The sequence below is a fragment of the Aspergillus lucknowensis genome (genome assembly GCF_044049455.1).
Source record: "Aspergillus lucknowensis strain CBS 449.75 chromosome Unknown BJX67scaffold_72, whole genome shotgun sequence".
NCBI lineage: Eukaryota > Fungi > Ascomycota > Eurotiomycetes > Eurotiales > Aspergillaceae > Aspergillus > Aspergillus lucknowensis.
Window position 1 is genome coordinate 41,281 of NW_027263616.1, and position 25,370 is coordinate 66,650.

General features: G+C 54.4%; 9 protein-coding genes across 9 annotated transcripts; 6 read left to right on the top strand and 3 right to left on the bottom strand.

Moving 5' to 3' along the window:
• Positions 1-617: 617 nt before the first annotated feature.
• Positions 618-1,988, top strand: BJX67DRAFT_391507 (dipeptidase; the record flags this gene model as incomplete). Its single annotated transcript, XM_071034797.1, has 3 exons — positions 618-804; positions 854-1,013; positions 1,081-1,988. 3 exons carry the CDS (start codon positions 618-620, stop codon positions 1,955-1,957), a joined length of 1,224 nt encoding a protein of 407 aa, XP_070881128.1. The 3' UTR covers positions 1,958-1,988.
• A 31-nt stretch (positions 1,989-2,019) lies between these two features.
• On the bottom strand, positions 2,020-4,154 carry BJX67DRAFT_385880 (uncharacterized protein; the record flags this gene model as incomplete). Its single annotated transcript, XM_071033959.1, has 2 exons — positions 2,020-3,567; positions 3,666-4,154. 2 exons carry the CDS (start codon positions 4,152-4,154, stop codon positions 2,020-2,022), a joined length of 2,037 nt encoding a protein of 678 aa, XP_070881129.1.
• A 637-nt stretch (positions 4,155-4,791) lies between these two features.
• Positions 4,792-7,170, top strand: BJX67DRAFT_375469 (flavin-containing monooxygenase; the record flags this gene model as incomplete). Its single annotated transcript, XM_071031698.1, has 9 exons — positions 4,792-4,945; positions 5,000-5,407; positions 5,507-5,571; positions 5,759-5,975; positions 6,043-6,089; positions 6,202-6,339; positions 6,463-6,665; positions 6,732-6,879; positions 6,955-7,170. The coding sequence occupies 9 exons, from the start codon at positions 4,792-4,794 to the stop codon at positions 7,168-7,170; spliced, it is 1,596 nt and encodes a 531-aa protein (XP_070881130.1).
• Positions 7,171-8,536: 1,366 nt separating this feature from the next.
• On the top strand, positions 8,537-11,493 carry BJX67DRAFT_391518 (tyrosinase family protein; the record flags this gene model as incomplete). The annotated part of the gene is made up of 6 exons (XM_071034798.1): positions 8,537-8,605; positions 8,744-8,817; positions 8,891-8,935; positions 9,812-9,940; positions 10,032-10,154; positions 10,225-11,493. 6 exons carry the CDS (start codon positions 8,537-8,539, stop codon positions 10,958-10,960), a joined length of 1,176 nt encoding a protein of 391 aa, XP_070881131.1. The 3' UTR covers positions 10,961-11,493.
• On the bottom strand, positions 10,830-11,980 carry BJX67DRAFT_391526 (urease accessory protein UreG; the record flags this gene model as incomplete). The annotated part of the gene is made up of 3 exons (XM_071034799.1): positions 10,830-11,604; positions 11,663-11,761; positions 11,820-11,980. The coding sequence occupies 3 exons, from the start codon at positions 11,978-11,980 to the stop codon at positions 11,064-11,066; spliced, it is 801 nt and encodes a 266-aa protein (XP_070881132.1). The 3' UTR covers positions 10,830-11,063.
• Positions 11,981-12,866: 886 nt separating this feature from the next.
• On the top strand, positions 12,867-14,823 carry BJX67DRAFT_375472 (putative MFS sugar transporter; the record flags this gene model as incomplete). The annotated part of the gene is made up of 7 exons (XM_071031699.1): positions 12,867-13,080; positions 13,138-13,359; positions 13,410-13,671; positions 13,728-13,997; positions 14,063-14,370; positions 14,424-14,654; positions 14,708-14,823. The coding sequence occupies 7 exons, from the start codon at positions 12,867-12,869 to the stop codon at positions 14,821-14,823; spliced, it is 1,623 nt and encodes a 540-aa protein (XP_070881133.1).
• A 492-nt stretch (positions 14,824-15,315) lies between these two features.
• Positions 15,316-16,272, top strand: BJX67DRAFT_375473 (uncharacterized protein; the record flags this gene model as incomplete). Its single annotated transcript, XM_071031700.1, has 4 exons — positions 15,316-15,415; positions 15,489-15,882; positions 15,948-16,163; positions 16,227-16,272. The coding sequence occupies 4 exons, from the start codon at positions 15,316-15,318 to the stop codon at positions 16,270-16,272; spliced, it is 756 nt and encodes a 251-aa protein (XP_070881134.1).
• Positions 16,273-16,813: 541 nt separating this feature from the next.
• On the top strand, positions 16,814-20,976 carry ireA (bifunctional endoribonuclease/protein kinase IRE1). The gene is made up of 2 exons (XM_071027162.1): positions 16,814-19,933; positions 19,981-20,976. Exons 1-2 carry the CDS (start codon positions 16,962-16,964, stop codon positions 20,435-20,437), a joined length of 3,429 nt encoding a protein of 1,142 aa, XP_070881135.1. The 5' UTR covers positions 16,814-16,961; the 3' UTR covers positions 20,438-20,976.
• Positions 20,977-22,473: 1,497 nt separating this feature from the next.
• On the bottom strand, positions 22,474-25,355 carry BJX67DRAFT_391532 (uncharacterized protein; the record flags this gene model as incomplete). Its single annotated transcript, XM_071034800.1, has 3 exons — positions 22,474-24,978; positions 25,064-25,176; positions 25,258-25,355. The coding sequence occupies 3 exons, from the start codon at positions 25,353-25,355 to the stop codon at positions 22,880-22,882; spliced, it is 2,310 nt and encodes a 769-aa protein (XP_070881136.1). The 3' UTR covers positions 22,474-22,879.
• Positions 25,356-25,370: the final 15 nt, after the last annotated feature.

The window sequence follows — 25,370 nt, forward strand, 5'->3', positions numbered from 1 at the left end:
GACTTGACAAAGAAATTCCAGTTGCAAAATGGTATGGCACAAGAGTTGGAAGATGTCCTTCACGCTCTTCCAGCCATTCAAAAGAAGTTGCTCTCCTCGTCCTGTTGGACAGCCGTACAAGCATTCGGTGACAGCGGTCCGGTATCTCTCCGCATCCTGCTCCAAGGACCCTCGAGAGTTTCAAGTTTCTGAGCGGAAGTACCCCCGCCCGGAACTGCCTGAATAGTCAAGCTGCATCCGGAGCGGGCCACCGAAATTGGTGTCTCCAAAGCCATGGGAAGTGTCTTGTTCGTCGTTGAGTCGCCCAATCGTCGGATGCCAGGTGGTGCGCGGGAACCGGATCTCATGCAATCCTGCAGCGGACGCAAGAGTGCATATGAATTGCACAAATTATATCATGACATCATGCTTTTGCTTCTGAAAATGAGTCAATCATGGAGCACAATGGCTTTGTTTTGCAGGCTGGAGAATTGGGAGACTGACGGCTTCCCCGCATCGGGTCATGTGCGATAAGCGGACGCCGACGTCGCAGCTCGCCAGCTGTTCACATTCGCAGAGTCGGATGATTCCAGACCCCAGTTTGTCCCCCCGTCGAAGCTTCGTCGCGCTCGGACACGATGGAGAAACTTGCGACTGAGCCCCAGCGCCAATCTGCCCCGGTCGTTGACCCGTCAGCCTGGAAACGACGTGTGTTTGGTGTTGTCGCTGCTGGACTGGTCGGTTGGTATGGCCTCACTCGCCTGCATCCATGCCACGCCTTCAATGACCCGGTCGAGGAGGTGTTGGGCCTCCAACCGTTAACCGGTAATGCCTTCGAACCATTCCGTGTGGTAATCGTTGACCAACAGAGCAGACGGTCACAATGACCTCCCGTACTTCCTCCGCTTGTTCTATGGCAACCACATCTACCAGAGCAACTTCTCCGACGAAATCACGCTCCCCGGCCACGTCGACTTCCCCCGGCTGGCTGAAGGCCGAATCCGCGGCCAATTCTGGAGCGTCTATATAGCATGGTATCCCGCCTCTTCCTCCATCACACCACACTTCAGGGAACAGAAAGATACTAACGCAAACACGCAGCAACGAAACCAACCCCAAACCAGACTACACGTACGTGCACGACACCCTCCAGCAAATCGACCTCGTCCACCGCCTCGCATCCCTCTACCCCGAACACCTCGAGCTTGTCCCGGACACCACCGCCTTCCGAAACACCTTCGAGTCCTCCCCATCCCGCATCGCCTCCTTCCTCGGCGTCGAGGGCCTGCACCAAATCGGCTCCAGCCCCGCCACCCTCCGCCTCTACCACTCCCTTGGCGTCCGCTACACAACCCTCACCCACACCTGCCACAACGAGTACGCCGATAGCGCATCCCCCTCACAACCACGGCATAACGGCCTCTCCCCCGCAGGACGGGACATCGTCCTCGAAATGAACCGCCTCGGCATGGCCGTGGACCTCGCGCACGTCTCGGCAAAGACAATGCACGACGCCCTGGATACATCCAAGGCCCCAGTCATCTTCTCCCATTCCTCCGTGTACGCCCTCTGCGCGAACCCGCGCAATGTCCCCGACGACGTCCTCCTCCGTCTCCGCGACAACGGCGGCGTAATCATGATTACGTTCTTCCCGGCCTACACGCGCTGCGATGACCCCGAGCTCGCGACGCTGTCCGATGTCGCGGATCACATCCAGTACGTGGGGGATTTGATCGGGTACGAGTTTGTCGGGTTGGGGTCGGACTTTGACGGGATGGAGACTACGATTCGGGGGTTGGAAGATGTGAGTAAGTATCCCGATTTGATTGCGGAGTTGTTGAGGCGCGGGGTGTCGGTGGAGGATGTCGCGGGCGTTATTGGGGGGAATGTGCTCAGGGTTATGCGCGGGATTGAGCGGGTTAGTGCGGAGATGGTTGAGGAGGGGGTTACGCCGTTGGAGGATGGTAAAGTTCATTAATTCGTTACTCGTCGACTCGTATACTTATGTACTATATAGGTATCATTACACCGTGAAATCTATCACGGCACCGAGAATAGAGAACCCTGGAGCCAATCAAATACCCTCCACAAAGTCGAGCCCAGCTCTAAAACTCCCCAATGACAGAACATAGCCACAACGACGGCAACAACAATACCATGGCCACCCGTAGAACGCCCCGCAACCCACGCAAAGCAGATATACGACAAAACACCCTGGAAAATCAAATACGCAAGCATAGCGTAGAAGCGGAGTAGCGCGTGCAAACCAAACGCGAGGCGCTCGGCGAGGAGGTGCGTCATGAGGGCTGTGCTGTATGATCTTTGCGAGGGGGCGGGGAGGAGGGTTGAGACGAATGTGTCGAGGAAGTAATATTCCTCCTCAGGGGTTTCCTGTGGTTCAGTCTTGAACTGCGAAGGGGATGGCGGGGAGGCCCGGAGGTATGTGATTAGGGATGTTGTTAGGTTGAGTCTGGGGATGGATTTTGAGGTGGATGTGGAGGGTTGGTTCTGTGTTGACGGGAGGAGGGAGAAGAAGAGACACGGATCGGATATGAGGAGACGGCGGGAGGAAGGGTCTGAGGGGAGGGGGGATGGGAGGGACTCGGCTGTGAAGGCGTGGAGGGGGGTGCGGTAGAGGGGGAAGGAGGTGTAGAATTGGGGGGTGAGGACTTGGAGTGTTAGAGTTGGGATTCCAGTCCCACTCTCACTGCTGTTCCTATGTCCATGTTCGTCATCGTCTGCAGAGGCTAATGCAGATGTGAAAGTTTCTGGGAGGAGGTGGTGAGACTTCGAGGGGATGTATTGCAGTCTGACTGCAGATGTGGAAGTGTGGACGAGGTGCCTGAGGTATGCACGGAAGGGGGCCTCGAGGGATCTATACATCGTTAGAGAGGCTACTACTACTTGGTATAGGGCACGGGACCTCTCGATATCGGTTTCATCACGCGGAAGGTTGTTCGGACGGACTTCGGGCATGGAAAAGACGGGGACCGTGCCTTTGGAGCGGATGCGGACGGCCGCAATGACGATGAGCAATTCTGTGATGACGAGGACGGCAGTCCAGTACGGGAGGAAGCGAAGAAGCCTCCAGGACGAGGCGCCGAGTGGATCGAGAGCGTCGTGCTCCTCCGGACAGAAGACACGCCCGATCAGACGTGGTTTGCCTGAGGGGGAGAGCAGCGTGATTGTGATGTGGAGGAAGGCGTCTGCAGCTAGAGGATCCGATAAGCGAAGGGCAATGGTACCTTCGACTTTCTCAAAGGGGGATATGAACATGTCCTTGTCCCAGGTGCCTCGGTAGGTGATGTGGCGTGGGTTAGAGTAGAGGAATTGGGCAGATGAGGTCGATCCTGGTGATATCTCTGTCGGGGCACTTGAGGAGTGCGATGGGGGTAGAGGGGCTTCACCAATCAGCCGAGTGAAGGCAATCTTCCTCTGGCCCCAGTAGTTGTTCACCTCCATGACCATGGCCGTCAGCTCTCGGGACCCCGAATAGAGATACCAGAAGCAGACGAGGTTCCTCTGGTACCCTAGGAACTGGGGCATCGTGACCAGGTATGCATACGGCCATTCGTCAGGATTTTGGCCCTAGAAGGCGTTAGCCAATGCCCCAGCACGGGCAATTGAAAAGAGTGGTGAGTGGATCGGGTGGAAGCAGGATGATAAGAGGCGATGGGCGCTCGGACCTGTGACACGAGGAAGTTGTGTAGCTTTCCCTGGAGCCCGATGGAGTCGCTGCCTTTCTCCAGGTGGTGGTGGGCATGAACCGTAAACCACGTCTCTAGCTTCGGGCTTAGATACTGCATGAGCCCGGCAGTCCGGGTCCTGCCTTCCGGCTCTGGTTCGTCGAGGGAGAGCACTCTGCCAATATGGCCATGGAGGCCGACGGGAGTGCCCACAAGGAAGTGAGGGACGGTGTAATTGTACCGGCCGGTGCCCAGGCGAGTGTGCGAGACCTGAGTTGGCAGCAGCCGAGGTTGGCCGAGGAAGTTCTTCCTCGATTGCTTGTCGGGGCTGCGCTGGAGTGGACGAGAAGAGCAACAGACGAGTGCCAGCCATAAGGGCACGACCAGTGACAGCAGCAGCGCCAGAGTCAGAGAGCCAGAAAGCAGCCCATTGACCCGAACGACTGCCTGGGCGCAACCCATGGCGAGGATCACTGCGAGGTGCTGCATGTTTCTTTTGGTAAGGAGAGGTGAGGAACACGAATTCGAGACCGACTCCTCGCAAGTCAGCGACAACTGGCAGCCCTTAAAGACGGATATATAGAGGGTGGAGAACGAGAGCATGAACCAAGGCAACCGACAGCGAGGCGCCGATCCAAGTCAATGGGCCACTGAGGGGGGGGGGGTCTCGAATTGGCAAAGTAAATCGGAGGAGTTCTCGAGTGTTCGTGAGAAAGGCAGGTTACACTGGAAAAAGTTTCCAGTCGACTCTCTTATAACGGATCATCTTATATGGGAGATTTATTGTATCCATTCGAACCTATCGATTCCCACCGCGCTGGGACAACCACCTGCATCCACCATAGCCAACGCATCGATCCACCGTAGTTTGGGACTAAATCCCTTCTCGAACCCACCGGTAATTCCTGCGGACTGGGTGGACCAACTACTGTAACTCTATTCCTGGGCTGCTGCTGGGTGTCACAGGGAACCGTGGAAGACTTGATTGTATACTCTTCTCCCACTAGCCCGGTTCCTCACTTATATAATTCCTCGATTGCGGACTTAACTGACTCGACTCGTTAATTCGGCAATTTCAACACTTCATCTCTTCCTCTCTTCCCCCTCCCCCAATCTGTCTGATGAAATGTCCGAGGGCAAATACAGCCAAGTGGTCATCATTGGGGCTGGCTTCTCTGGCCTTACCATGGCCTGCCAGCTCCAAAACCAATTGAAGGAGTTTGACTACACAATCTACGAACGCTCGAAGGAAGTGGGAGGGACGTGGTCAGCAAATAAATGTGCTCCCCCCCTCTGGCTCGATTCCATTGCATCGCCCGCTGACTGCTCTTCAGATCCCGGCTGTGCGGTCGACATCCCCGCAGCGCTGTACAGTCTCTCATTTGCGCCGCACCCAGGGTTCTCCAAGCTGTGTCCCAGTCAGGCGGAAGTGCTGGATTATTTCCACGAGGTCGCGAAGCGGTACCGGGTGCTGGAGCACGTCGCTTGCCAGACAGAGTGGGAGGGAGCCGTTTGGCAGGAATCCTCGCGGACATGGTCTGTTCGGCTGCGGGATTTAGTCAGTGGCAGGGTCTTTCATCACGAGTGCAAGATCCTGATCTCGGCCGTCGGGGCCTTGGTCAACCCCAATTCCTTCGATCTTCCTGGTGTGGATTCGTTCTGTGGCGAGATTGTCCACACAGCGCGTTGGCGGGATGGGCTGTCTCTCCGGAAGAAGGACGTGGTGGTAGTAGGGAATGGAGGTACCTCTTTTTTTTTTTTTTTATTTCCCCTCCTCAGACTTTCTCACGTTTTCTCTTTTCTCTCCTGGGAACATGAACTCAACTGACGAGCTTGAACAGCGTCTGCTGCCCAATTGATCCCCGCTGTCATCCACGAAACAAAGTCGATCACCCAGTTCATCCGAGTAAGTCCCCATCCTTCGGCATCCTTCAAGCCCACACACACACACACAGAGAGAGAGAGAGGAGAGTCAGCGGAGACCCGGGAGAAAGGAGGGGTTGTGACGCACGAAACAAGGCGATTGTTGGCTGTTCAGTGCGAAACAAAACCTTGCAAAGCCCTAAGAGCAGAGCTAACGGGATGATGCGCAGACTCCACAATACTACGTGCCCAACGACAACTTCGACATCAGCGCCTTTTGGAAGGCGGTCTTTCGATGGATCCCGGGCTTTCTTCTTCTGTTCCGCTTCCTGATCTTCGTTTATCTGGAAACGGCGATGGCGATGATTGGCCTGGGCCAGCAGGGTTCTCGCTCACGACTCGTGGCATCCAGCAAAAGCAAGGCGTACATGACGGGATCGGCGCCAGGTTGGTTGACACGAAAGATGACCCAGATGCAAGAGAATGCAGAAGCGTGCTGACCGCGCGAACTCAGAGAAGTACTGGCCGCTGCTGGTGCCGGAGTACGAAATTGGGTGCAAAGTACGCTGTTTTTCCCCTCGGATGTTTTGTCGCAGCGCCATTCGCTGCGTGCCGTGATCGGCCGATGCTAGGCCGGAGAGCTTCGTTACTGACGTTTCTCCTCCGCGGAAAGCGCAGGGTATTCGACAAGGCGAAATACATTCCGTGTCTGCAGAACGACCGGCTGCTGCTCACCAACGACCCCATTGTGGCCATCCAAGAGTCCTCGGTCCTGACTCAGTCAGGGAAGGCCTATCCAGCGGATACCATTGTGAGAAACCTCTTTTCCCCTTTTTATTTTATTTTTTTTTTTTCTTCCATCTTTTTTTTTTATCTCTTCTTGCTTTTTCTTCCCGCTCCCCACTTGGTCATTACCCAGATTGACCTTCTGCAGGTGTTGGCAACGGGCTTCTCGCTGACCCACTGGGACGTCGACGTTCGGGGTCGAGGGAATCGCAGCCGTGAGGAGCACTGGAAGGAGTTCGGCTGCATTGAGGCCTATCAGTCCATTGCCATGAATGGCTTCCCCAACTTCTTCTACCTCCTGGGCCCAAACTCCGGCCGTGCGCACACGTCGACGTTGTTCGCCATCGAAAAGTAAGCCCCTCTCGTCCAATGGAGTGACTGGCGGGGTCTCACAGTAATATTAATTTCTTCCCACAGTCATACGCATCTGATTCTTCGGGTGGTCCGGCCGATCCTGGAGGGACGCGCCTCGTCCGTCGAAGTCAAGCGGGAAAGTGAGGTCCGCTACAACCAGCAACTGCAATCTGCCATCGAGAAAACAGTCTTCACTGATTCCTGTGGCACTGTAAGCTTCTTTTCTTTCTTTCTTTCTTTCTTCTTTCCTTTCCTGTTGACCTGCAGCGCCGCTAACCCCACCTAGTACTTCAACGATAGCCGGACGGGCCGGAACTGGTTCATCTACCCTTGGAGCTCCTTCCAGCTGTGGTACTCGACTCACTGGGCGGGTCTGGACGACTGGTCGTATGAGGCCACGGCTCCGGTTGAGAGCTGTTTGCGACCGGAAAAATCGCTCCTGCAGCTGTGCAGGTGTCGGATAGACTCGTCTGTCCGTCAAGGGATTTACCACGGTTATTGAAGCCAATGCACCTGACAAGCCTTGTTCGCATCAGATGTTTTTCTGGAGTTTGGTTTTTGATTTGGATCGTTTGAATCATCCTAGCCAGCGTGTTCGGTGTTACATTTTGATTTTTGGCCTCATTGCATTGATACTCCCGTATTGTTGCTTTTCGTTCGAGCGATTGCCTATGATTTATCGTTTTGTTGCTCTCCTGTCGTCGTTTGATACAATCTCACATTGTTTCTTCACACCCTCGAACCTTGCATTTGCCCCTGTCTGACGCAGTCGACGTGTCATCCACATGGATCTCAACAACCCCTGAACCATAGGACAGCCAAATATATGCAAGGAAGCCTTCCATTGTCTTGGACGATGCATCTCAATGCAGCTCCGATGCGCACACCTTCCGCCTGTCGCCCGGCGCCACAGCCTGATGCAGGCGTGCCGACGCAACCAGGCCATCCGGTTCTCTGGGACCTTTCTATGGAGGCCCACACTCCTCCTTGCCATCTCCTGAGGAGCTCGCTCTCGACGTGCATCGGCATCCAAGTCCTCTCCTGGCCGGTCTTCCGAGGTCTGACTTCGCCACCACCCGTGCATCCGACTCTGGCCGTGCCGCTGCGTTTCTTCATAGGTGCATCTTGCAGACGGAGAGATGAGACGGTACATTAGGCTCTCCGAGCAGCCGGTTTACGGACGGGACGCATCGCGGTAATCGCGTACCTCGTCCCTCATCCCTCGGTTGTCTCCTGTTTCAAAGCTCAAAAGTACGCTCGGATGTACTTTAGCACTCTCACATGGGTTGAATGATACTTGCTTCTGTGTTGGCTGTTTGTTGGGACCTCCACGAACCTCATCCTCCATGGACCTCATCCTACCATACCTCTCTCTTGGCCGGCCCACACGGTTGATATGTCAGTGTCATGTGTCTCCGATGCTGGGCAGTGCGTGTTCATTCGCAGGCTGGCGAGTCGTGGCTGGTGAAGCCTCTCTGTGGCTGCTATTATGTGTCGGGTATTTCCTGGATAGAGACATGATTGCGCCTTTCAAAGATGATTTATGAACGTATATCCCAGATCCAAATGCGACTAGAGGCTCATATTGATCGCCTTTAGCCTAACCTTAATTAAACTTCGCCTTTGCATGTTCCTAAAGTCTGTCCAGTACCTCATCTCAGCCCTGGAATGGAATGTGACTGAAGCAAGGGGTGGCCGGCCATCAAAGCCATTAAATCTCTCTATTCTTCAGTCGCATCGACACCTGTCCTACTTCTCTCCTTTTCTATCGCACGGTCGTCTCGCGGAGTCAACAATACCATACGATTTTCAGCTCTATCCCATCAATCCTGCCTATCAATATCATTCATACTATATACCACCAAACCATGCGCCCAACACTCTCCCTCCTCGGTCTCCTCCTCACTGTCGCCTCCACAGCCGCAAAATCAACGACGGTAAGCGCTCAAACGCCACGCTCGAACCTGTCACATCGATCAAGCATCCAATCAACCAATCTCCATCTCCGCGCCTGGGTCTAAGCAAAGCTAAAGCAAAAGAAAAAGCAAAAGCTAACGCCGCTCACGGACGGGTAGATCGGTCTCGAGACGGAAGAGGCAAGTCGCGGCGTGAGCGTCCCGCTCGACGATTGCCATGCTATTGAGGAGTAGTGCGTCTTCGAACCCCTGGCCCGGTCTGGCCTGGCCTGACTTGACAAACTGACTGAGAATACGATGTTCTAGTGAAGTGTATCGAGTGGCGATTACCAAGAAGTGTCGCTTTTTCTCGTACGTTTACCCCCCCCCCAAACACCTCTTCCTCCTCCTCTTCTTTTCCTTCCAAGAAAAGATGCTGATGCTGATACTGATGCTGATGCTGATGCGTGATGATAGAGGACCGATGTGTACAGGCCACCACGCGCTCCTTCAACCGGGGGAACACTCGTCCGAGGAACCGGTGCCGATTGGGAGTGTGCTCTGCGAGGAACCGGATGTGTTCTAACTAGTTGATTGATACCTGGGGTGAACTTGTATCGAACTATCGATGTCAGATTATCATCTTGGTTTGACATTGTCATTGTGGGTGTTGGTTCAAGGTTCAATATGTCAACGCTGATAGACCCCGAGCACCCGCCGCCTGTCCCAGTATTGGTTGAGGATTACCCCGTCCTGCAGTGGCCCCAGGTACAGTAGGCGGGTAGTTGATGTTTCTATAAAGTTTATATTGGCCTGGGAATGGACCTAGCAATAGGACAGTTTCGTTGATAATGGAAACCCCTTACTTGCGAACTCTCTTCTCTCGCCGTCTCTACTTAACTACTATCTGATCTTCTGCGGTGAGATATAAAAACCTGGTTCACTGTCTGTGTGTCTCGTTGAATCGAATGGGTCACCTTCGAATAAGTTACCACCGGTCGAAAGACGTCACGAGTATCCGGATATGCATCTTTGTCGTCACATTCTTTTCTCTCTTGCGGCGCTGGCGGCTGCTGTTTCGGCTGCTCCGGCGGCTCAACTCCAACCCCGGCCCCGGGTGCAGGGCCCGGCATTAGTAGATGCGATCTCGACTGTGCAGTGTACACCGGAACGGATATCTATCCGCAAAGAATGGTCCGTATACCCCGACCACGTCTAGTGTCAGGGGTATTGAGCAGGTACATATAGGAGCGCACTATCGACAACCGAAAGGCGAAACTACATCGACGCAGTCTGGTGTCTGCGTGGCCGCCCCTCAACCCTTCCGAATGATGGGGCGTATCCCGGTGTGCGGGACCGTCTGGATGATTTTGTCGCGTGCGTCCCTCGCCCTCCGCTGGTAGCCTGCGATCACGCGAGAAGTGGAAGTGTAGGACGAAAGATGCTAATACAGTATATGACATGGCAGAGTGCATATAAACTACACGAACGTCATACACAAGAACGGCGTCCTTCTCCCCTGGCACCGCCACTACATCCATCTCTGGGAGACGGCACTCCGGACTGAGTGCGGGTATGCGGGGGGTGTTCCGTACGTTCTCATCCGCATCTCCACCCCTCATTTCAGCTGTCGGAAGACTTAATAACAGGTCCGTGGACAGATACTGGGACTGGACCCTAACGCAGGACCTCGCCTCCAACCCGATCTTCAACACAGCTTCGGACTCCACCGACGGAATAGACACCTCCCTTTCCGGCGACGGCACCTACAACGCAACCGAGCAAGCCCTCCGCGACCCGACAATCGCCTCCCTCCCCGAGGGCCACGGCGGCGGGTGCGTGAAAGCCGGGCCCTTCAAGGACTTCCCCGTGCATCTGGGCCCGTTCACCTTCGGACAGGCGTATGCGCACGCCCCGCTCCCGGACAACGCATTCGCATATAACCCGCGCTGTCTGCAGCGGAATCTGCAGCCCGCCGTCGTGGAGATGTATAACAATGCCGATATTGTGCGGCGGATGCTCTCGGCGCCGGACATCGATGCGTTCCTGAGGCTGCTGGATCCGAGTGCCGCGGGTGTGATGGGGGCTCATGGTGGTGGGCATGATGCGGTGGGACCGACGATGGCGGATGTCTTTGCGAGTCCGCAGGATCCCGTGTTTATGTTGCATCATGCGATGGTTGATCGGGTGTGGGCTGGGTGGCAGGGGAACGGTGGTGCGGCCGAGCGGGAGGCTCGGCTGTTAGCGTTGAATGGGACGGCGGTTATCAATAACCCGCCTGGGGAGGCGCTGGTGACGCCGGAGACGGTGGTGGAGTTTGGGGTTTTGGATCGCCCGAGGAAGTTGGGGGAGTTGATGGATGTGGGTTCCGCGGAGTACTGTTATCGGTACGAATGATCCCAGGTCTCCTTTGTCCCTGTCACTTCACGTTCGGTATGTTTATGCGCTGTATTTATCACTCAATATACCATACGATATCCAAGATGAGATGAGAGAGTACCTAGGGTTCGACACTTCCAGATCCCCTCGGGGCTCCCTCCTTCCAGCGTTGCAGACTAAGCTCATAAGCACCACTCGCCTTCCAAGCACTCAGAATCAGGTTCACAATAGACTCCAGCCCCTTGTCCTGCTTCACAACGGCAAATACCGTCGGCCCACCCTCGCGCATCTTCGCTGCGTCGCGCTGCATCACACTCAGATCCGCTCCCACAGCCTCCGCAAGGTCGATCTTGTTCACAACGAGCAGATCTGACCCTGTGATACCGGGTCCGCCCTTCCGAGGCACCTTGTCACCACCGGCGACATCAATGACATATATAATGAAATCGGCGAGTTCGCGGGAGTAGTTGGCGGCGAGGTTATCGCCGCCCGACTCAATTAGGAGGAGATCGGTGTTAAATTGCTTCTGGAGCTGCTGCAGCGCGAGGAGGTTGGCGCTGATGTCTTCGCGGACGGCGGCGTGAGGGCAGCCGCCTGTCTCGATGGCGCGGATTCGGTCGGGAGAGAGGGCTTTATGGCGGGTTAAGAATTCTGCGTCTTCTCTGTTGAGAGTATTTCGTGAGATTGAGTGTAGGCGGTGCTGGGTTGGAGCGAGAATACCTGGTGAAAATGTCGTTGGTGACGGCAGCAATGTTGTACTCGTCGCGGAGGGCGCGTGACAGGGCAAGCATGAGAGCTGTTTTGCCTGAACCGACGGGGCTATTCCAATCAGCCGTCATGAATGAGGAGGTGGTGAGAGGCGCGGGGACGTCCATACCCTCCAATCCCAATGGTAAATGCTCGGTCTTTCCAGTCACGCCCCTCAATCAGAGGCATCTCACGGTCGATGTACGAGCCTGGCCCATCGAGGATCTCATGAGAATGACCATGTTCGGCGATATTGTCGTGGGAGTGCGAGTGCGAGTGAGAGTGCGCCATATTGTCTCAGAGGGTCTTAGCCGTGAAAATAAGATGCTGAGAAGCTGGTGTTGGGGGCTTGGTTGGTGGTGAGGGGTCTGCGAGCTGTTCCAAAGTTCGCTATTTTCTGCCCCCCGCTTGACAGGCCACCTTTTCAGCGGCGGCTCCCGTTGGCTGCCGAGGTCCTCTCTCTCCCGGCGAAACGCTGCCTCCCACCTGCTCTCCAAGACTCCAACGCCCAGCCTCAGCGCCAGGACCAACCCCAAAGGATTCCATCATTTCAAAGAGTTTTCTCGACCCAGTGGCGTTCGCGAGATTGCGACCAATCTCCCCAGGGCGAAATCGGTGCAATTTGAAGCACCAACGCGATGGGATGCCCCTGGTCAGCGTCGGGGTGTCTCCCCGACCCAAGCCTCCCAGGCTAAATTGCACGTTTATCCAGCGTCCAAGCCAGTCATAATGCTCGGCGTCTAAACCAAAAGCAATCTCTTTGTTGCGCTGGTGGCGGAACCGCGGGCTTTGACCTCGTCTGGGTCAGCGATTCAGGTTGGTCGGGCGGCCAGCGCGCAGTTTGGTCGGAACGAAGCCAACCCCATGGGGAAGATTCGTGGCTGCCGTATCCATCAAGGAGGCAAGCCGACACTCGCTTCAAGCGGGGATTTTACCCGTCCATGGTTCCCATTCGATGATGGCTCAATATTTGTTGCACCAATGCGCATCCCCTTCTCCTCCTCTTTGAAGCAGGGTTTAGACATGGGCTCCTGACAAGCTTCCTCCGGATATATAACGAAGAGAATCGCCCCGAGGACCCGGTCTCCGCTGCTTTGCCAGAGCGACTTGACCGTCCGTTCTTCCTTTCTTCGGTCTATCGTCAACTGCCCCAGCTCCCCTTTTGCAAACATTCAAAATGGCTGTCGGCGTGGGTAAGCAGCGTGAGGAGGATGTCGCGGAGCCCATCTTGGAGACGATGGTCGCGAATGATCCCACGCCATGGTACAAGAAGCCGAATTTGAGGAGTCTGTACTTCATTCTTTTCCCGGCGTGTATGGGTATTGAAATCACCTCTGGATTCGACTCCCAGATTATCAACGTGGTTCAAATCGTTTATACCTGGAACAGATGTTCGCTCACCCCCGTGGAATTTCTCTCAAACTTCCGTTGCTGACGGCATCCTGCAGTTTTCGGCGAGTCGACCGGTAACATGACGGACGATGGTCTCCCGGAGTATGTCATTGCAAGTGAACTCAAGGGTTTCCTCTCGGCTGCGTACTCTCTCGGTGCAGTTCTCGCGCTGCCCTTTGTCCCGTGGGTTAACCAGAGTGTTGGTCGTCGGTGGACCATCATGATTGGCTCTCTGATTAGTCTTCTGGGTGCTTTTCTTCAGGGCTTTGCCAACGGAGGTAAACGGCTTTCTAAACCTGGTCCAGCGATGTATGCTAAACTTATCTAGCCGCTATGTATTGCATCGCTCGTATCATCCTCGGATTTGGTATCCCTTTCTGTATTGTCGCCGGATCGTCGATGCTCGGAGAATTAGGTTATCCCAAAGAGCGTCCAATTCTCACATCGCTTTTCAATTCTTCCTACTTCATTGGCGCGATCGTCGCTGCCAGTGTCGGGTTAGGCACGGTTGAACTTGAGACAAATTGGGCCTGGAGAATTCCCTCTCTTCTCCAAATTGCGCCAGCTTGCGTTCAGATTGCCACTTGCCTGTATGTGCCCTTATTGTGCGCTTTACCAGCTGACACTGATTAAACACCCTCTTCAGGTTCCTCCCAGAGAGTCCGCGTTACCTGGTTAGCAAGGACCGCAGGGAAGAAGCCGCTGAAATCTTGATAAAGTACCACGCCGAAGGCGATCGTGACTCTCAGATTGTGAAAGCGGAAATTGCCCAGATCGAAATGACTATCAAGCTCGAAGCTGAGGAGGCGAAGCAATCCTGGCTCGACATGTTCCGCACGTCCGGTATGCGGCGTCGTCTTTTGATTTCTGCTATGCTTGGCTTGTTCACCCAGTGGTCTGGAAACACCCTCACCTCGTAAGTAAATCTATTGCACGCGGTCTCCGAGGTCTCCGTATAAAAGTAATTATTAACGACTATAGGTACTATCTGAGCGATTTGCTCGACTTGGTCAACATCACGGACAGTGTCGTCAAGTCAAAGATCAACATCGGACTTACCTGCTGGGGTCTTGTGAACGCAACAACTTTGGCCTTGTTGATTCCGCGCTTCCCGCGTAGGAGAATGTATATTATCACGGCTGCCTCCTTGCTTTGCGTGTACATCGCCTGGACGATCTCGATGGAGCGGGCGATGAACAGTGCAACCAGAGCGTCCGCCATTCTCACAATTCTGTTCATCTTCCTCTACTCGCCGTGTTATAACATGGGGTACAACGCGCTAACCTACAGTATGCTCCCCATCTCTACCTTTCTTCAAAGCCATTTGTCTGACTCTTTCTAGCCTACCTTGTCGAACTGTTCCCCTACTTTAACCGATCCCGTGGTCTCTCGTGGTTCCAGCTCTATGGTCGTGGAGCCACTTTCTTCGCCACATACGTGAACCCTGTCGGTCTCGAACGCATCCAGTGGAGGTGGTTAATCGTATACTGTGCCTGGCTAGCATATGAACTTGTTTTCATCTTCTTTTTCTTCCCGGAGACCCAGGGTCGTACGCTCGAGGAGTTGTCCTTCTGTAGGTGTTCCGCGATCCTTGTCCGTGAACCAATCGCTAACAGACGGATGCAGTGTTCGAGGGTAAGGACAAGGCCAACGAAGTTGCCGCGGCTGTTCATGAAAGGATCGACGATACGGGAGACAAGGGAGCGGCGGTCCATGCTGAGATCCGTGAGGACAAAGTGTAATTTCGGGCTTGAGTTGGTGTGAGCGGGTAGTTTGTGGTTGAATTGAATGAGGACCAGCAATCGGCAAAGTTCATCTGCGTAGCCTGTAGACGCCCCAGACACCTCGGTATGGATCCATATATTCTACAGAGTTCTGTTCAACTCAGTTGGCCCACAGTAGCGGAACCATTGGATGATTTTCGGCAACATCGTCGTGAGAATACGGGGCGCCTGGGGCTTGATGTGGGCATTGGAAGCACACGAGAGCCCCGGCATCTGGACCTGATAGGATGCTTCTTCGTCTTTGCCGCTCACTGTCAGTGCAACCGCTTCCAGCTACTCGTAGTCAGATGAAGCAATCCATGACGAGCAAAACGCATGGAATCCCGGTCACGGCCCGCTAACGGCATCTCACAGACAAGATAAAGACACGACGATGGTTACACCCACTATTTCCAACAATAATCCTTCTCTCGCGCGTTTAATCAACTTTCCACAATTGAGCCCAGCAAAATGACCTGCGAAGCTTGTCGTACCATTCCTCCCGTTCTGTCCGAGAACTACACTCCCAAGGGAACTTCGTCTCTCATCGGCGGACTCGGGTTCAACACATGTACCACCTACAATTACCCCTCTTCCAGATCTCCTACTGCAAGGAAAGCTGCCCAGGCTAACGAGAGTAACAGACGTAACGGGCCCGTCCACCGCAAAAACCGCCATCCTCGCCATCTACGACATTTTCGGCAACTCCCCACAAACGACACAAGGCGCTGACATCCTCGCTACCCGGCTGGACACCCTCGTCCTCATCCCGGACTTCTTCGACGGCGATGGCGCAAAGCACGAGTGGTTCCCGACGGATACCCGGGAGAGGCGCGCTGTGCTTATGGACTTTGTAAATGCGAAGGCGCAGTGGACGGAGGCTTCCAAGAATTTGCCGGACGTTGTGCAGGCGTATCAGGGTGCCTTTCCTTCTGTCGCGAAATGGGGTGCGTATGGGTTGTGTTGGGGTGGGAAGGTGCTTGCTTTGTCTTCTGGATCTGGGACGCCATTTGCGGCGACGGCGCAGGTTCACCCTGGGTGAGTATTTTGTCCCTTCTTAGTAAGTATGTGGGTGGTGATGGAAGCTTATGTGTTCGGGACAGGCTTATGGATAAAGCGGATGCAGAGACGTTGACCATTCCGCATGCTATATTGGCGTCGAAGAAGGAGCCGGAAGATGTACTCCAGGCTTACTCGGAGCTTATTGCAGCGAAGGACGTAGGGGGCTTTGTGGAGATGTACAGGGACATGTGGCATGGCTGGATGGGAGCGAGGGCTGACTTGAAGAAGGAGCGGAGCTTGAAGGAGTATACACGTGGGTAAGTGGTATCTTGGGATGGTAATTGCAAAGGGTATGTCTGCGAGGCTAACATTTAGGGTAGGTATGAGCAGCTCGCAGAGTTCTTCGAGAAGTATCTCTCGGTGTGATAGTTGAATATGCAGTGCTTGGTTTCCCGATGTTATTGATCATCCCTACATTCTTCTGACTTGTCAGCTTCCCTTGTTGCCGACAGCCTGAGAAGTACCGATCGGCTAGTCCAAAAGCGGCTAGAGCGTGGATTCGTCATCCGCTAGAGTGAATTGGGCCAGAGCTGAGTCAGCGGCCCTTCCACTTCTGGAACCCTCCATTCAGGTGGCAGCCCGTGATCCTGGAGAGGCCCCTTGGCTTCGGCGAGAGCACACAATTGATTCCAGATTCCTGTTTTTCAATCTCACTCCCCTTCCTGTCTCAGGCCTTCCTTTTCTTTTCATCTCTGCATCTCTCCTTTCGTTTCTTCTCCGCCTCTCATCATCGTCACCAGTCCTTCTCACTGTCATAACTCCAGCCGTGATTTACTCGTTGCTCTCGACCGATCCACCATTGGACAGCAGCGTTCGGTTCCATTGGTTCAGCCGGTTCAGCCCCCTCCGCCCACAGCCAGCAGAACCACATTTCACCGTTCTTTGTAGACATCTCCCTTCTCGACCGGTATCTCGTCAACCAGAGTTCCTCTCCCTGCCCTCTTTACTCCTTGAAAGACATCAACTTTTGCTCTGATGAGACGCCTTTCTCCGCTCCGCCGTGGTCCGTCGTGTTGATATTTTTCCCTTCTGGCCCACATTGTTTGCCCTTCAGCATGCGGTGGCGGCTGCCTGGTGCCCGGTCGACCCTTCCCGCCAGCGTCGCACTCCTCCTGATCCCAGTTCTTGTTGCTCCGCAGCAGCTGCATGAACGTCACGATGTTCTCTCCGCCGTATCCGTCCCTCTGAGGCCGACGGATCACGTTCCCGCATACCCTTCCCCCTCCGCGTTGAACGTGAAGTCCAACGATGCGAGCGCCCTAGCAACCTTGGCTCTGGCAGGCTCTGGCCGCGCCGTTCGAGCCCCTCCCGCCCAGGCTAGCAGTGCATCTGCCGGCCTAGCACCGCAGCTGCATGCGCGGTCTCTGCAGGATTGGGAGGTTGAGGACTTTGTTCTGCTGGCGACCGTCGATGGTACCATTCACGCTCGAGACCGCAAAACTGGAGCTCCCCGCTGGGCCCTCGAGGTCCCGAGCAGCCCCATGGTCGAGAGCATCTACCATCGAGCGAACCGCTCGAGCTTTGACAGTACTCAACCTGAAGATGACTTCATCTGGATAGTGGAGCCTAGCCAGGATGGTAGTCTCTATATCTTCAGCCCCGATCCGAATTCTGGCCTGCAGCAACTCGGACTGACTGTGAAGGGCCTCGTCGATGAGACTCCCTACTCCGGAACCGATCCTGCCGTGACGTATACGGCTCGAAAAGAAACAACGCTTTATACCGTTGATGCTCGGACTGGTTCGATCCTGCGGGTGTTCAGCTCCCGGGGTCCCATTCCTTCCGGACCGGAATGCCGTAAGGTCAATGGCTTCGATGCCGACACAAATGAATGCGAATCACCTTCGGGAACTTTGGTGATTGGTCGAGTCGAGTATGCCGTGGCTATCCAAAACACGGAAACAGGGGACCCCATTTGTACACTGAAATACTCTGAGTGGGCGACCAACAACCGCGATATGGATCTCCAGAGCCAGTACTTTCAAACCATGGACCAGAGCCATATCTACAGCATGCATAATGGAGCGGTTTTGGGATTTGACCATTCTTCCAATGACCGCGCTCGTTTCACCCACACGTTCAGCTCACCTGTAGTTCGTGTGTTCGATGTTGTCCGCCCAATCAGCATTGACAAACCAGACGCTCCAAAGCCCCTTGTCCTTCTCTCCCAGCCGTTGCAGCCGCCAGATCCAGACTACGGCTCCCTTGACGAAGTTAACGACCGTGTCTTTATTGATTACACCGAGGGAGGTGGTTGGTATGCAATGTCTGAAGAGACTTATCCCCTTGTCACCGGAAAAGCCAAGATGGCTCAATACTACGAGAAGGATTACTTCCGCCACGGGGAACGACTTATGAGTTTGACCCCAAGCAAGCAACGGGATGCACTTGTGGGCATTCACATCCTTAACAGCCCAAGAGTACCTCGCCGTCATCTTCCGAGCATATCTGGGTCATCATCCGTGGAGCTTTCCAACGATACTCCCAGGGAGATCATTCGTAGCCCATCTGAGCTAGCTCTACCGCCGGCTTTGCGTCACAGCACTATCATCCGCAAGGGATGGGATAATGCTGTCGATATCGTTGTCACACTTGTCTTGCTCTTCTTTGGGACAATTATTTGGTTCAACTCGCACAATATCCAAGAGCTTGCCAAGCAAAAGCTGGACATCAAAAACATAATCTCCTACGGACAGCCGTCGTTGTCCACTCCGTCAACGCCTATCATTGACGCACCAGCACTGAAGCGAGAGCCCAGCGCTGTTCGTTCCGTGGACAATGTCACCATGGATCTAAATGTGGAGGCTGAGCCTCGGAACGACGGCGATATGACCCCGAAGCAGAAGAAAGCCCGCAACTCTCTCGCACCTGATACTACCCCGCGGGTTCGTATCCGCGAACCTTCGCGGGAGCCCGATGACAATGATGATGTAGAGGAGCTCTCACTGCAAGATACGGATAAACCAAAGAAAAGGCGCGCACGTGGTCGTCGGGGAGGGAAGAATCACAAACGTGGAGCAAAGAAATCGGAGGAAGTTGTCAAAGAGGACTCTAACCACACCGATGGCAACCTGCAACCTCCGGCCCGCCCCGACTCTGCTCTGTCGCTCTCCCGTACGGTGTCGAACGAAGTTATCGAAATGGATGGCGTTATTCAAATCGGCCGATTGAAAGTTTTCACCGATGTTGTACTTGGTCATGGAAGCCATGGAACTGTAGTATACCGGGGTTCATTTGATGGACGAGATGTTGCGGTCAAGCGTATGTTGGTTGAATTTTATGATATCGCGTCTCACGAGGTGGGACTACTTCAAGAAAGCGATGACCACAACAACGTCATTCGATACTACTGCCGGGAGCAGGCAGCGGGGTTCTTCTACATCGCCCTGGAGCTGTGCCCTGGTTCGTTGCAGGACGTGGTTGAGCGCCCAGCCGACCACCCCCAGTTAGTGCAAGGGGGCTTGGACATGCCGGATATTTTGCGTCAGATTGTCGCCGGTGTGCGGTACCTTCACTCTTTGAAAATTGTGCATCGTGATCTCAAGCCCCAGAATATTCTGGTCGCGGCTCCACGGGGTCGTACGGGCGCGCGGGGTCTTCGTCTTCTTATCTCAGACTTCGGTCTATGCAAGAAGCTGGAAGATAATCAAAGCTCGTTTAGGGCAACAACGGCACACGCTGCTGGTACGTCTGGGTGGAGAGCTCCCGAACTGCTGGTGGATGACGACAAGAGCCCGGCAATACAAGGCTCAGAGTCTCACCACACAGAGTCCTCGGAGCCTGCGGTTGTGGATCCCCAGACTAATCGGCGAGCCACCCGAGCTATTGATATATTCTCCCTCGGTTGCGTGTTCTACTATGTTCTCACGCAAGGATGCCACCCTTTCGATAAGAATGGAAAGTTCATGCGCGAGGCGAATATTGTCAAGGGTAACTTCAATCTTGATGAGCTACGACACCTCGGCGAGTACGCTTTTGAAGCGGATGATTTAATTCGATCAATGCTATCACTTGACCCTCGTCAACGGTGCGTCAGTTCTCCCCTTTTCTGAAATGATGTACTAATTCTCCCAGTCCCGATGCAAGCACTGTCTTGACGCACCCTTTCTTCTGGAGCCCATCGGACCGCCTCAGCTTTCTCTGTGACGTTTCCGACCATTTTGAGTTTGAACCGAGAGACCCCCCGTCTGATGCGCTTCTGTGCCTGGAATCTGTAGCGCCCGACGTTATAGGTCCAGATATGGACTTTTTGAAGCTGCTGCCGAAGGACTTCAAAGACAGCCTCGGCAAGCAACGCAAGTACACCGGCTCCAAGATGTTGGATCTGCTACGAGCTCTCCGCAACAAGCGAAACCATTACAACGACATGTCGGAACACCTCAAGGCTCACATTGGCGGCTTGCCAGAGGGGTATCTTAACTTCTGGACCGTAAAATTCCCGAGCCTCCTGATGAACTGCCATTGGGTGATCGGAGAATTGGGGTTGACCCGGGTCGATCGGTTCAAGAAATATTTTACACCGGTAGAGTAGACAATACATACATTATGTATATATGGAGAGATCTGGAGAAACCAGGATCCTCCGCCTCTACTATTATATTGTTCCAGTTGGTGCGAACCCACGCACGGGAGCCAACATATCTTCTGAACCGTAGAATACCTTTCTTGCCCCTTTAAATGATCCACTTCAACTTCTTCATGGGTCCTCTCAGATACCTGGGGAGCAATACTCTCAAGGCCCTAGTTTCTTCTTCACCTCCCGGGTGCCTACAATCAGTGAGATATATCCAACACAGTCCTCGATGCTTCATCCCAACCCAAAAGCGGGCCGTGTCATTGACTTCGTCTGGGTATTTGACATTATTTAATTCATGGCTCATGTTTTTCGGTGTTTTTGATGTAGCTTAGGATATCTAGGACAGCTCATGATATGAGAGCAGGAGAGGGAGGGGCATTCAGATCATCTTCTGTAGGGTCTATGGGATGGAGTATAAGGAGTATGTCCCAGCCAGTCATGATCAAGTATTATCTCCTCTTTCTTTCTCTCATACACAAGGCAAGCTGGTAGCCATTGCCACGAATCATGGACATCCTCATTCTCCATCTGGCCAGACATAACTTACGAAATGCATACTACCTCCCAACGCCAGTACAATACACGGAACAAAACTCCCTTCAATCCTCAGCCTGTTCAGCATTCTCCTTGTCGTCTTCCGGAGAGAGATACCAGCTCTGCACCCAGGCACCCGCAATCTCAATTTCCATGTCATCTGCATCCTCGTAGATGACGAATCGGTGGTGGGTTCGGCCGCTCTGAGCGCTCGAGTGTAGACTCTCGGGGAAACTGGTGGCCGGCTTATATGGGCCGTCGCAGTCGGGGAAATATATAAACGGTGCTTGGGGGCGGTGGTGCATGAGATATTTGACTTGGAACTGGCGTGGGGTTGAGTCTGGGTCTGGATCTGTGTCCATGGCCTTGTCCGTGTCTGCGTCACCGTCACCGTCAACGACAGCGTCCATCCCACCACCACAGTCCAGATCCGGGCCTTCTGCGTCGTTTTCCAAACCGTCCAAATATCGATGTCGTCCGTCTTCTACGGCAGCTTTCACGGCGGGGATTATTGCCTCTGCCCGAGAATCCAAACTCACAACCTGAGATATGCCCTCCGCAGCCTGATCTGCGTTATCCTCCAGTTGAAGAGCACCTCGTTTTTCAGCTGCCGAAACCGATACCGAAGTTCGGACTTTCTTTCTTGGTGGAAGCGCGAAATACCGCCCTCCTTCCCGTTCACTTCCCCGTTCCTGTTGGCATCCGCACTCGTTGGGCTGGCGTTCGAGTTCACGATCACCTTCAGGGTCTGCTTCGTCGGTCTCATTCTTCGGACAGGTATGTTCGGTGCGGTGGTGGGGTTTGGGGAAATCGGGTGTAGGTATAGGTGTCGATGTCGATGTGGAAGTTGAATTTGAAGTCGAAGGTGAAGGTGCAATCAAAGTTAAAGTATCGTCACGGTCACGGTCACGGTCATTGTCATTGTCTCGAGCGGAACGTTTCCCCGGCCGGATCTTCGGACCCGTTCGCCCAGAGACGGGGACTGGGACCGGGGCCTGGACCTGTTTTGCCTCATGACTAGGTTTCTGCAAGTTTGGACTCTGTTGGCTAATGCTGATGGCGGATGAAAGGCGGGAGGGCCTTGCAGGGTGAGGGGATGAGGACTCACGACCGGGTCTATATCCAGGCAGAGCTGGAGCTCGATCTCGTCCATCGTTCTACGGTGCTAGTTTGGGTTGGGCTTTGTTAGCTAGTTTCATTGGCCATGGAAAGAAGTTTGGGAAGACATAAAGGAAGATGGGAAGTGATGACTTGGTCTTTAACCATGTTGGTGAATGAGTTTGTGATATGGGGATTGGGGGATGTAGTCAAAGGGTGATGAGTGAACACGATCGCTGTCGTCAACATGGGAGGAGGTTCAAGGAAAGGCCTACATACCTAGAAGTGACGGGACTCTCCCGTAAGCCAAGAGACCTTGCAGATGCAAATGGTCTCGGTAGGGTGACGTTCAGGCCTGATGAGTGGAGCGTAGACGGAGGAAATAGATGGGGATGAGAAGAACCTGGAATACTAACAGAAGGTGAGGGTAAATCACTCACACGAGCAAACCCACTCCAACTACAAAGCAAATACAAAAATCCAAGAAACAGCACCAGGACCGCAGTAGATTGATTGGGATTATCTCAGCCTAGATAAAGACAATTCGCGTACTTGACTCGAGATATCAACAACCGCTATTACTCTCACAGGTTTCTCCGACTGCGGGTAGAGTGGCTCGTCATGGCGATCCCTCGCTTGGTGGCAGAACAATATACAGACTTTGGAGACGCTCCCAGCCAGCAGACCTGGCATAACACGTACTCCATCACGAGAAACACGTTAGACCGTCTCCGGCCACCAGCCATCCCTACTACCTGTACGGTCCTACCTAAACTGCCTAGGCCCTACCATGCCACCACCCCTCGCCTCGCCTCCACCAACTTGTCCGAACATATCCAGCAAGTGCCTAGACGACGGTGGTGGCCCTTGGAGGCCAGGGTTACCATCAAAGGGTCCCATCAGATTGTCCCCACTGTGTGGCATGGGAGGAAAGCCGGAGTGTGGCGGTCCGTTCATGTACCCAGGAGGAGGCATCATTCCCGGTGGAGGAGGACCACGTGGAAAAGGCTGGCGCTCGTTAAGTGGCAAACTCCCGTGCATCGGCATCACATTGGACATATAGTTAGGGTTGACGCCCCTGTTCGGGGTTGGAATCCCGGGTGGGGCAGCGAGCGGCCCTGGTGGGCCGGCTTGTTGTGGAGGAGGGAGATGACCTACCCAGCCGGGAGGTGGAACGTGCTCGAAGCCTGGAGGGCGTTGAACACTAATTCCAGGGGGTGCCTGACCTTGCGGGCCGCGAGTTCCACCGGGGGTGATTGGGACCTGGGCTCCTTGGGGGAAGGGAACGTCGTCAAAGTATCCCAATGGGGGTCCGTTAGTAGGCCTTCGTCGGAGCTGTTCAACCTCAGATCTCTGCATGGTAGCTATCGCCGGGTCATCCACAAAGCTCGGTCCTTTCATAGCAGGCACGATCCCGGGAGGGTGTGGCATAGGGTCGGGGATATTCATTAATCCAGGAGCTGGACCGGCGCTTTGTGGCTGATGCTGAGGCGCATGGCCCTGGCTCGTGCCGGGACTAACCCTGACCTGTTGCATCAACCGAAGCAGGTTCTCGCGGTCCCGTCCCTGCGGCTCCTGGCTGAACATATTCTCCTTGAGGAGGGCGTCAGGAGCCCGCGCAGATGGGTCTTGGAACGGCATTTGATCTAGCTGTTGACCCTGCTCTCTTGAGGGTGAGGCAATTGGGCTGCGAGGCTGCTCGGCCTGGACAAGGGAAGGTGGGCGATTAGCTTGGACGTTTGTCTGAGTAGGGTCGTTATGGGGAGTAGCATTGCGCGACTTCCCCCCGCCCAGCATCTGTAAGATCCGCTGAAAACCTTCCTGATCAGCATCCGTGGATGCACTGGACGGATTGACGGGAGGAGCAGGAGACTTGGCGCTGATTGGCGATTCGGGCTCTTTGGATGGGCTCTCTAGTGAAGGGCTGAATAGACCCGCGAAGCGAGATGATTTCCCTGGCTTGCCCATAATTGGCTCCTTCTTTGCGGTTGGCTCTGACGAAAGAGCCATACCCATTTCCTGAGCATGCTTTGCGTCACCCAATAAGCCGAAAAAGCGTTCCATTGTCGAGTCGTGGAGAGCAGCACCTGTGGGGCTGAAGATCTCGCCGTCGGTAGCTCTGCTCTCTGGTTTCGGGGCTGGCTCGGGAATCTGTTCAATAACCGTCTCTTTCTTTTCTTCTGGCGGAGCCTGGGAGGACCCGGCCTTCATTTTCTCTTTCCAACGCTCAAAATCTTCTTGTGTGTGCACCCTTCGAGACTCATCTCGATCCGTAGAATCCAGCCACTCAGGCTCCTGTTCCAACTTCGATCCTCGAGCCCAGTCACGGTCCGCACCATGTCTGTCGCGGCGCCAATCTCGACTACGGAGAGAAGCTTTCTCCTCCTCTGCGTCTGGTGCCTCCTGTGCATTGTCGTCGCGAAACCAACTGCCCTCGTGCCTGGCGCGCCCAGGGGGTACGTCCCTGCGAGGAAAGAAACGTCCGTCTTTTTCTTTACCGCCGCGCTCCAAATTCGGGTCTCGCGGCTCACGCGGCTCCCATCTATCGAAGTCTCCATTGCGCCGTGGTTTTCTATCCTGTTCATCTGTTCCGAGAGCGCGACGCGGGCGGCCACTATTCCAGTCTTCCTTCTCCCCACGTCGGTTGTTAAATGTGCCCATCTTGCCATCACGTCCTGCGAAGTCTCGGTCCCCAGAATCCCGATCTCTAAAAAACTTGTCCCGCAGGTTGAAGCGGTCGTTCTTCGGATCATCCAAATCGCCTTGCCGGTGGGGTAGTCGTTCAGTAGAGTCAATGGAACCTTTACCGGGTATACGGGAGGCAGAAGCGAAGGCAGTCTTGGGAGGTCCGAGTATGATATCTTCTGCGCTGAGTTAGGAGCTGCTCGCATAGGTGAGGTAGAGTGTGCCCCATTGTCGGCAGGTAATAGCAGGGCCAGATCGACTCACCTGAATTTGAGTTGCGAGGAACATGACGGGTCTCGAAAAGGCTTGGCCTCCGAGCCGATGGTTCGTTATGATTATTGCTGGGTTTTCGTTGGGTTGTTAGATCAGGAAGTGGTCTGTACAGGTATTATCAGGTCAATATTCGGAACGTAGTAGAGATGAAAGACCATATGGAGGGACAGCAGAGCACTTCGTACCCCATCCAGTCTTCTACCGGAGGCAGATTGGCTGGCCTCGTGACCAGTGGCGACGAGCGCAGCCATAGCAGCTCATTAATTTCATATCGTCGCGCCATGGCGATGGCAGAGTG